We start from the raw sequence: 10,103 nt of genomic DNA, 5'->3' as shown, positions 1-10,103 counted from the left end.
TTTTAGAGGTAAAGTGTCCTGTGTCTGCAATTTATTTTGAAATGATCAATAATACAAAGTGGATTGATGGATAGAGGAATGAGGATGCCTAGAAGGACGGGTATATGACAAACAAAAGCAAGTGTTACTTGTAGAATGTGGGTGGGAGGCATCTAGGTAATCACTGTACACAGTCAAACTGTTCTGTGTATTTGAGAATTTTACAATCTTGGGAAAAATGCATGTACCCTTTGAGCTAACAGTTCTTCCTTTAGAAATTTATTCTATAGTTGTATCTACACATGTGGACAAAAGTATATGTTAAGGCCATTTTATTGCAGTGTTGTTTGTTATAAGAGAAGATTTGAAGTAACCTGCATTTCCTTCAGTAATGAGCTATAGTTCATTCAGAGTTGAATACCATGCAGCCACTAAAAAAATGAGACCACTGTTTCTTTCTATATAGGCTAATGTGGGACAATGTCCGAGATCCATTGATGAGTGATACGTACATATAGAAAAGTGTATATAAATATATTAGGCTACCATGTCTTTTGTTGAAGGATATATACACACAACATGTACAGAGACAAGCATACGCATGTATTCTATTTGCTTAGAATTTTTCTTACAGGCTGCCCAAGAAATGGGCATTGCTTTAGAGCACATTGGGGTGGAGAGGCAAGCAATCAGGGTGGGGGAGACCTACTTTTTACTCTGTGCCTTGCAGCACCTTCTGAATTGTGTGTCATGTACATGGTTTACATGCTCAGAAAACAAATACCAGCTTGTGAGTCCGAAAAGATTGAAGAACAGCCAGAGGTAAGACAGGAACTAGGAGAGCTCTCAAAGCCCAAGGAGAACTGAAGGAAGATCGAGTGTCCGTCTGTCTGGTATCGCACAGAGCTCAGTCAAGTGCCGTTTGACTTAAGAACAGGGAGTTCTTTGAGCTCTGCAGCAGTAACCTTTGCTCTGTCCCGTCTGATTCTCAGCATTTAGAGGATTATCAGCGCCGCCTTGACACCTCCAACCTGAAGCTGTCCGAGTACCCAGACGTGGAAGAGCTCAGGGTGAGAAATGGTCGACAATGACTTGAACCGTGAAATGCACTGACGGCCCTGCAGGAAGCAGTGCCTCTGAGGGAGCACTGCCCGTGGGTTGATGCTCGAGGCTCAGCTCTTCCTTCTGAACACTGCGTCCCTGGGGGCTACTTCGTGTAGTCTTCCCCTAAAGCAGCGGTTCTCAACCTGTGGGTCGCGACCCCTTTGGCGGTCAAATGACCCTTTCACAGGGGTCGCCTAAGACCATCCTGCATATCAGATATTTACATTACGATTCATAACAGTAGCAACATTACAGTTATGAAGTAGCAACGAAAATAATTTTATGGTTGGGGGTCACAACCTGAGGAACTGTATTTAAAGGGCCAGAAGGTTGAGAACCACTGCACTAAGGAATGTTTTCTATGGGAAACTTTTTTGATAAAAATTTGCAAGAGACGAAAGAACATTACTTGTTAGGTTATATTATTGTGTTGTACAGTTTGAGTAAGAATAGGGCTGTTTGCTATGGGAACTTTCCAGATTATTGAGTGAAGCAAGGTAATTATTTTTCCATGAAGTTCCTCAGAAAGTTGAAACCATTATGCGAATGATAGGGAAATATTTATTGTCACTCTGGTACATGTGGCCTTTCTATTAATCACTATTTAGGATTTTAAATCTTTCTTACATTGTTTCACTGTTGGTTGTTTTGCAGATTAATTTGGTGGCTGTTAAACTTCTGTGTCATATATAACAGTTCACCAACAAGCATGCTTGTGCTTATCCCCGGCTAGAGCGAGGTTTTCCTAGAGCTGCTTATGCTAAAGGCGACTCCGCTGTTCCTCCCGAGAGCGAGCCTGAGTGCTGCCTGGCCTCCCCCTAAGTGCTGCTCCTTAGACGTTCCCTTGCCACCAGAACCTGGGACTAGAGGCCTCTTACAAACCAGCTTAGCAACATCCTCATCTGGTTATTGATAGAAAATGCAGGGATGGTGAGAATCTGATGGCTGAATGCTCACAGCTTCACTTTCATAAGCTGGGTCATCTGTTGAGAGAGATTTAGAAGGCAGCACTTCTGAGTGTTTTTTTAGAAAATGTTATGCAGCTTACTTGAACTTACTGTTTATTTCATTTTCAATAGTTGACAGATATCAATAATAGTGAATGTAAGTGGTATTTTTATACAGTAGGTCTTTGGGTTTCGATGGAGATCCGTTCTTCCGGCACAATGTAACATGATTTTTTGCCGTAAGTCGGAACCCACCAACATAAGCACCTATGTCACTCACATGGAGCACATACACAGCAGTAATAAAGTGAAATGGTAAAATAAATTTAAAAGAAAGATAACAATTCCTGACCTTTACTTGTGGTAAATAAACAATAAAAAATATAAAGCACATATGTGCATATGTCAAAATGACAGAACTTTTTTTATATATAAATAAATGAGAGATGGCGACATAACCACGAAACAACGTACGTCGAGTCTGACATAACCCGAGGACTGTCTGTATTAAGAATTTCTTGAAAAGAGACTAAAATATCTCACTAAGAACTTAGAAATAATTTCTGTATAATTCTTTTTATTTTGACAGAATTTGGATTTAACAAAAAGGAAGATGATTCATGAAGGACCATTGGTTTGGAAGGTGAATAGAGATAAAACTATTGGTAGGTCTAATGTCTGTCAGTTTTGGGGAGAGTGAAGAAAGGAAAATAATAGGAAAGTTTCTTTTTTTTCTTTTTTTTTATTGATATAATATTATCTTTTATTTATTTTTTAACTGTTTTATTGCTTAAAGGATTACAAAGAGTATTTCATATGTCTCCTTTTTTTTCCCACCCTTGACAATCCCCTGGCCTCCCCTACCCCCCAGTGTCTTATGTCCATTGGTTATGCTTATATGCATGCATACAAGTCCTTCGGTTGATCTCTTACCCCCCCTCTCCCGCCCCTCAACCCTCCCCGGCCTTCCCGCTGTAGTTTGACAGTCTGTTCAAGGCAGCTCTGCCTCTGTATCTATTTTTGTTCATAAGTTTATAATGGTCTTTATTATCCATGAGTGAGTGAGATCATGTGGTGTTTTTCCTTCATTGACTGGCTTATTTCACTTAGCATAATGCTCTCCAGTTCAATCCATGCCGTTGCAAATGGTAAGAGTTCCTTCTTTTTTACAGCAGCGTAGTATTCCATCGTGTAGATGTACCACAGTTTTCTAATCCATTCATCTACTGATGGGCACTTAGGCTGTTTCCAGATCTTAGCTATGGTGAATTGTGCTGCTATGAACATATGGGTGCATATATCCTTTCTGATTGGTGTTTCTGGTTTCTTGGGATATATTCCTAGAAGTGGGATCACAGGGTCAAATGGGAGTTCCATTTCCAGTTTTTTGAGGAAACTCCATACTGTCTTCCATAGTGGCTGCACCAGTCTGCATTCCCACCAGCAGTGCACGAGTGTTCCTTTTTCTCCACATCCTCTCCAGCACTTGTCGTTTGTGGATTTGTTGATGATAGCCATTCTGACAGGTGTAAGATGGTACCTCATTGTTGTTTTGATTTGCATCTCTCGGATGATTAGTGACTTTGAGCAAGTTTTCGTATGTCTCTTGGCTTTCTGAATGTCCTCTTTTGAAAGGTGTCTATTTAGGTCCTTTGCCCATTTTTTGATTGGATTGTTTATCTTCCTTTTGTTAAGTTGTATGAGTTCCCTATAAATTTTAGAGATTAGGCCCCTCTCAGATATGACATTGGCAAATATGTTTTCCCACGCAGTGGGCTTTCTTGTTGTTTTGTTGATGGTTTCTTTTGCTGTGCAGAAGCTTTTTATTTTGATGTAGTCCCATTTGTTCAGTTTCTCTTTAGTTTCCAGTGCCCTAGGAGCTGTATCAGTGAAGAAATTGCTCCGACATATGTCTGAGATTTTGTTGCCTTTGGATTCTCCTAGTATTTTTATGGTTTCCCATCGTACATTTAAGTCCTTTATCCATTTTGAGTTTATTTTTGTGTATGGTGTAATTTGGTGGTATAGTTTCATTTTCTTGCATGTATCCGTCCAATTTTCCCAACACCATTTATTGAAGAGACTATCTTGACTCCATTGTATGTTCTTGCCTCCTTTGTCAAATATTAATTGAGCATATTGGTTCGGGCCGATTTCTGGGCTCTTTATTCTATTCCATTGATCTATATGTCTGTTCTTGTGCCAATACCAGGCAGATTTGAGAACAGTGGCTTTGTAATACAGCTTGATATCTGGTATTGAGATCCCACCTACTTTGTTCTTTCTCAGGATCGCTGCAGCTATTCAGGGTCTTTTTTTATTCCAGATGAATTTTTGGAGATTTCGTTCTAGGCCTGTGAAATATGCCATTGGTATTTTAATGGGAAGTTCATTGAATTTATAGATTGCTTTGGATAGTATGGACATTTTAATGATGTTGATTCTACCAATCCAAGAACACGGTATGTTCTTCCATCTGTTTATGTCTTCCTCTATCTCTTTTTTCAACGTCCTGTAGCTTTCTGAGTAGAGATCTTTTACCTCCTTAGTTAAGTTTATTCCTAGGTAGCTTAATTTTTTTGGTGCGATGGTAAATGGGATTGTTTTTTTAGTCTCTCTTTCTGTAAGTTCACTATTGGTGTATAGAAATGCCATAGATTTCTTGGCGTTAATTTTGTATCCTGCTACATTGCCGAATTTATTTATTAAGTCTAATAGTTTTTTGATGGAGTCTTTAGGGTTTTTTATGTATAATATCATGTCATCTGCAAATAAGGACAGTTTTACTTCTTCTTTTCCAATTTGGATGCATTTTATTTCTTCTTCTTGTCTAATTGCAATGGCTAATACTTCCAGTACTATATCGAACAGGAGTGGTGAGAGTGGGCATCCCTGTCTTGTTCCTGTTCTTAGGGGAAATGGTGTTAGTTTTTGTCCATTGAGTATGATGTTGGCTGTGGGTTTGTCATATATGGCTTTTATTATGTTGTGGTATGATCCTTCTATTCCCACCTTGCTGAGAGTTTTTATCAAAAATGGGTGTTGGATTTTGTCAAATGCTTTTTCTGCATCAATTGATATGACTATGTGGTTTTTTTCTTTCAATTTGTTTATGTGATGTATCACGTTTATTGATTTGCGGATATTGTACCATCTTTGCATCCCTGGGATAAATCCTACTTGGTCATGGTGTGTGATCTTTCTGATGTACTGCTGGATCCGATTTGCTAAGATTTTGTTGAGGATTTTGGCATCTATGTTCATGAGGGATATTGGCCTGTAATTCTCTTTCATTGTGTTGTCTTTACCTGGTTTTGGTATTAGGGTGATGCTGGCTTCATAGAATGAGCTAGGAAGTGTTCCTTCCTCTTGGATTTTTTGTAGTAGTCTGAGGAGGATAGGTTTTAGTTCTTCCTTGAATGTTTGGTAAAACTCCCCTATGAAGCCGTCTGGTCCTGGGCTTTTGTTTGCTGGAAACTTTTTGACGACTGTTTCAATTTCTTCCATAGTTATTGGCCTGTTGAGATTTTTAGATTCTTCCTGATTGAGTTTTGGAATGTTGTATTTTTCTAGGAATATGTCCATTTCCTCCAGGTTATCTAATTTGTTGGAGTAGAGTTGTCCATAGTATTGTTTAACAATCATTTGTATTTCTGTGGGGTCTGTTGTTATTTCACCTCTATCATTTCTGATTTTGTTCATTTGGGTCCTCTCTCTTTGCTTCTTGGTGAGCCTGGCTAGAGGTTCATCAATCTTGTTTGACCTTTCAAAGAACCAGCTCTTGGTTTCATTGATTTTCTGTATTGTTTTTTTGGTCTCTATGTCATTTATTTCTGCTCTAATCTTTATTGTCTTCTTCCTTCTGCTCACTCTGGGCTTTTCTTGTTGCTCTCTTTCTAATTCTTTGAGTTGTAGAGTTAGATGATTTACTATCATTTTTTCTTGTTTTTTGAGATAGACCTGTAGAGCTATAAACTTCCCTCTCAGGATTGCTTTCATTGTGTCCCATAGGTTTTGGATTGTTGTGTTTTCGTTGTCATTAATTTCCAAGTGGCCTTCCTTATCTCTTGTTATGGCCTTCACTTTGAGGTCTATTTTGTCCGATATAAGTATTGCTACCCCAGCTTTTTTTATTTTTCCATCCCTTCACTTTCAGTCTGTGTGAGTCCCTTCTTCTGAGGTGGGTCTCTTGTAGACAGCAAATGTATAGGTCATGTTTTTTTATCCATTCAGCCACTGGATGTCTTTTGGTTGGAGCATTTAGTCCGTTTATGTTTAAAGTTATTATTGAAAGGTACTTGTTTGTAGCCATTTCTTTTTTTGTGTGGCTGTTTTCTTTCTGAGCTTTTTATTTCTTCTTTTTACACCAGTCCCTTTAGCATTTCTTGCATTGCTGGCTTGGTGGTGATAATCTCCCTTAGCCTTTTTTTGTCTGTGAAGCTTCTTATTACCCTTCAGTTTTGAATGATAGCCTTGCTGGATAGAGTATTCTTGGATTCAGTCCTTTGCTTTGCATCACTTTGTAAATTTCTGTCCATTCTTTTCTGGCCTGATGTGTCTCTGTTGAGAAATCATTTGATAATCTAATGGGAGATCCCTTGAATGTAACTTTATGTCTCTCTCTTACAGCCTTTACGATTTTCTCTTTGTCCTGAACATTTGCCATGGTAATTATGATGTGTCTTGGTGTGGGTCTTTTCGGGTTCACCTTGTTTGGGACTCTCTGTGCTTGTATGATTTTTTTCTTCCCCACCTCTGGGAAGTTTTCTGATATTATTTCTTCCAATAGGTTTTCTAACCCTTGTTCCTCTTTCTGTTGTTCTGGCACCCCTATTATTCTTATGTTGTTTCGTTTCATGTTGTCCCATAGCTCCCTTAGGCTCTCCTCCTGTCTTTTAATTTTTTTCTCCAATTGCTGTTCAGTTTGGGTGTGTTTTGTTTCCCTGTCTTCTAATTCACTAATTCGGTCCTCCTCTTCTCCTAGTCTACTGTTGAAACTTTCAATGGTGTTTTTTATTGCAGCTATATCACTCTTCATTTCTTCTTGGTTCTTACATAATTTATTGATTTTTTCATCTGTTTCTTCTTGCATCTTGCATAAGTTGTTGATTTTTTCCTCCATCCGGTTTATGCACTCTAGGACCCTTAACACATCGTATGCAGGAAACGTATTTATACGTTTCGGAATTTTTACATATTTTATTACTTTTATTTCAATTTCCAGTGAGTTTCCCAGTATTTGTCTGTTTAAAATTTAAGAAAAATAATTCAGTATACATTTTATAGTAAATCACAAAAAGTTTCATTGAAAAAAATATGTAAAACTAAAGTTATCGTGATTTTACTGAACATTGCTATTTGCGCAAAAAATTAGCAAAAATGGCCCGCGCCACCTGTTAGCGCGTGATAAAAACTACCCGCAAACAATGTGTTAATCTGAATTCTTTTTCTGTCATGTTGCATGCCTCTGTATCACTTAGCTGCTTTTCTGGCGAGTCTTCCTTTTCTTTCCTTTGGGGGTTTCTTTGTTTATCCATGTTTGATTGTACCGCCATATCTAGATGATGAGTTGTTCAGTGGCTGCTCCTTGGGTGGCAGTGGCTCCTCGGGTTGTGGTTGCTCCTCGGGGGGGGGGGGGGTTGTGGTAGCAGCTGCTCCTCAGTTGGTAGCAGCTCCTCTGATGGGTGCTGTTCACAGTTGTAGTGGCTCTCTGGCTGGTGGGGGGAGGCTTCACACACAGCTGCTGTTCCTCAGACAGAAGGGTGTGGTGATCAGGAGGCTGCTGTTCCCTTGGATGGGGGTGCGCTACACAAGCAGCTGGCTACTCCCTTCGAATGTTACTTTTAATCTCTTAAGCGGCTCAGGGCAAGGTGTTTTCCATAGGTGTGTCAACTGTCTTCCCCCCAGCAGGCATATGTCTATGTGGCTGTGTGAGGGAATGACTGAGCCGAGAGACTTGGGTGTCTGCCTTCTGAGCTCTGTCCCCCGAGTCCCCAGTGCTGGCTTTTGCTCTCACAGCTCCAGTCCACTTCACCCTCCCTCTGCCAGAGCACAAGGTGGTTGGCTCCACAGGGAATTTTGTGCATTGGCCCTTTAAGAGGGTGCCTGAACTTTCAGCTGCCACTCCCTGGCAGACAGCACCCCACCGCTTTTCACAGCTTGATGTTATGTGGGCACCCTCCTCAGTTTGGTGCTCTCTGCTGGGGAGCCCAGCTCCGGGATTAGATCCCAGACTTCTCAGTGGCACCTCCCCCCGCCTCCACCACTGGCTGAGATATCTCTCTGGGACTTCAGTTGCCCTCTGTGGGTCACGTCTCTGCCCCTCCTACCAGTCTCTATGCAGGCTCCACCTTTGGTCCTTGGGTATCAGTGTTCTCTCCTGTGAGTTTTCTGTTGATTATTCAGGAAGCCTTCTCATATTTCAGTTGTAATTCCAGCTTGTTCCTGGGAGCTTGACCATGCAGCATCCTCCTACTCTGCCACCATTTTTAATCTCAGGAAAGTTTCTTAGAAGAAGAGAGAACCATTTACAATTTTCAGTTACAGCAGTTAGCATTGCTACTTTGTGTTATTCATGCACTTACAGGAGATGTGCTTCTGTGGTTTTGTATCTGTGAAGTGTGTTACTTGTTCGTGTGGGGGTGAAACAGGAAACTGTCATGATTCAGTCCTGTCTCCATCATCCATGCATCTGCGTGAGTCTGGGCTTTTGGATCATGAGGCTACAGCTGTCTGTGTTGAGGAACTGTTGCTTTTTGATTTTTTGTCAGGCTGATACTTCAGGGTAATGGAGTCCATTTTTTTTTCCAGAAAATTTCTCTGTTGAACTTTTATAAAATTTATAAAACACGTCTCAGTTTCTGTACTAATCACCCATCCCTGTGTTTTTATCTCTAGATCTGTATACATTGCTGCTGGAAGACATCCTTGTGTTGCTACAAAAGCAGGATGATAGGCTGGTGTTACGGTGTCACAGTAAGATTCTGGCATCCACAGCTGATAGCAAGCACACATTTAGCCCTGTCATTAAGCTGAATACAGTGCTGGTTCGACAAGTGGCCACAGGTGAGCATTTCTGCTGAGTGTTGCTAACCTTCAGGTTCATGGTAAAGTTGTGTAAGATATTTAGTGTTATTTACATAGAACAGCTGGCATAAAGTTTTGTTCTTTTCATATTCTTATACAAATTAAATGATATTTATTTACTGCTTGGAAAGTGGATTAAGAGTTTATACTCCCAAATTAGGACACCCAGACTCGTTGAGCAGTTTTCTGCATTTGAAAATTTTCTGCATATTAGTTTGGTCTTTTATTCCGTGTTCAAATCATTGATAGACAAAAGGCTTTCATTTGAGTGGTATGTTTTTTGATTTGGTAGGGAAAGGGGCAAAACCTCAAGAGATGGGTGTAGTTTAGATTTTTGAAATCAGTTTAAGTTAGCAAATTATATATTAGCTAGTGACCCAGTGCACAAAATTCGTGCACATTAAAAGAAAATTAATTAGAGGAAATATTTTAATATTGCTATTTGCCTTTTCTCTATAATAGAAGTGTCGGAGATGAAAGAAAATTAGTAAAATGTATATGAAAATCTTCCTCCTGTCACAGTCTGGGGCACACCACGGGGACCAGAGTCAAGTCCCCACCCACCCATGTGCACCTCAAAATCGCGCGAGACCCAGACCCGGCCAGCGCCACCCCCATTGGGCTAGATCCAGGCCTGGCTGGCCCCATCCCCGTCAAGCCCTGCCAGGTGGGAGGCGCGGCCTCAGGTGGCCTGGCCCGGCGCTGGGGCGGGGGTTGCAGCCTGAGGTCCCCCAGCCTGGGCCAGGGGGTGCGCCTTGAGATCCCCTGGCCCGGGCCAGGGGGCACGGCCTGAGGTTCCCCCGTCAAGCCCCGCTAAGCAGGGGCACAGCCTCAGGTTCCCCAGCCCAGGGTGGGCAGGAGGCATGCCTTTGAGTCCCCATCAACCCACTGGGCTGGGGCACAGCACAGGTCCCTAGCCCAGCACTGGTGCAGGGGGCGCGCCTTGAGGTTTCCCGTCAAACGCCGTGGGCGGGGGCACGGCCTGAG

General features: G+C 41.3%; 1 protein-coding gene across 1 annotated transcript in view; it reads left to right on the top strand.

The window, feature by feature from the left end:
- Positions 1 to 10,103, top strand: part of ARHGEF12 (Rho guanine nucleotide exchange factor 12) — a 169,256-nt gene that overhangs the window by 147,230 nt on the left and 11,923 nt on the right. The window contains exons 31-33 of the mRNA XM_023746315.1: positions 972 to 1,049; positions 2,620 to 2,695; positions 8,928 to 9,095. Of these exons, the coding sequence (XP_023602083.1) occupies positions 972 to 1,049; positions 2,620 to 2,695; positions 8,928 to 9,095 (322 nt within the window). The remainder of the gene's footprint in view (positions 1 to 971; positions 1,050 to 2,619; positions 2,696 to 8,927; positions 9,096 to 10,103) is intronic.

The sequence above is a fragment of the Myotis lucifugus genome, unplaced genomic scaffold (genome assembly GCF_000147115.1).
Source record: "Myotis lucifugus unplaced genomic scaffold, Myoluc2.0 scaffold_654, whole genome shotgun sequence".
NCBI classification, from domain to species: domain Eukaryota; kingdom Metazoa; phylum Chordata; class Mammalia; order Chiroptera; family Vespertilionidae; genus Myotis; species Myotis lucifugus.
Note: the sequence above shows the minus strand (reverse complement) of the source record. Positions and strands in the feature narration are given on the sequence as shown.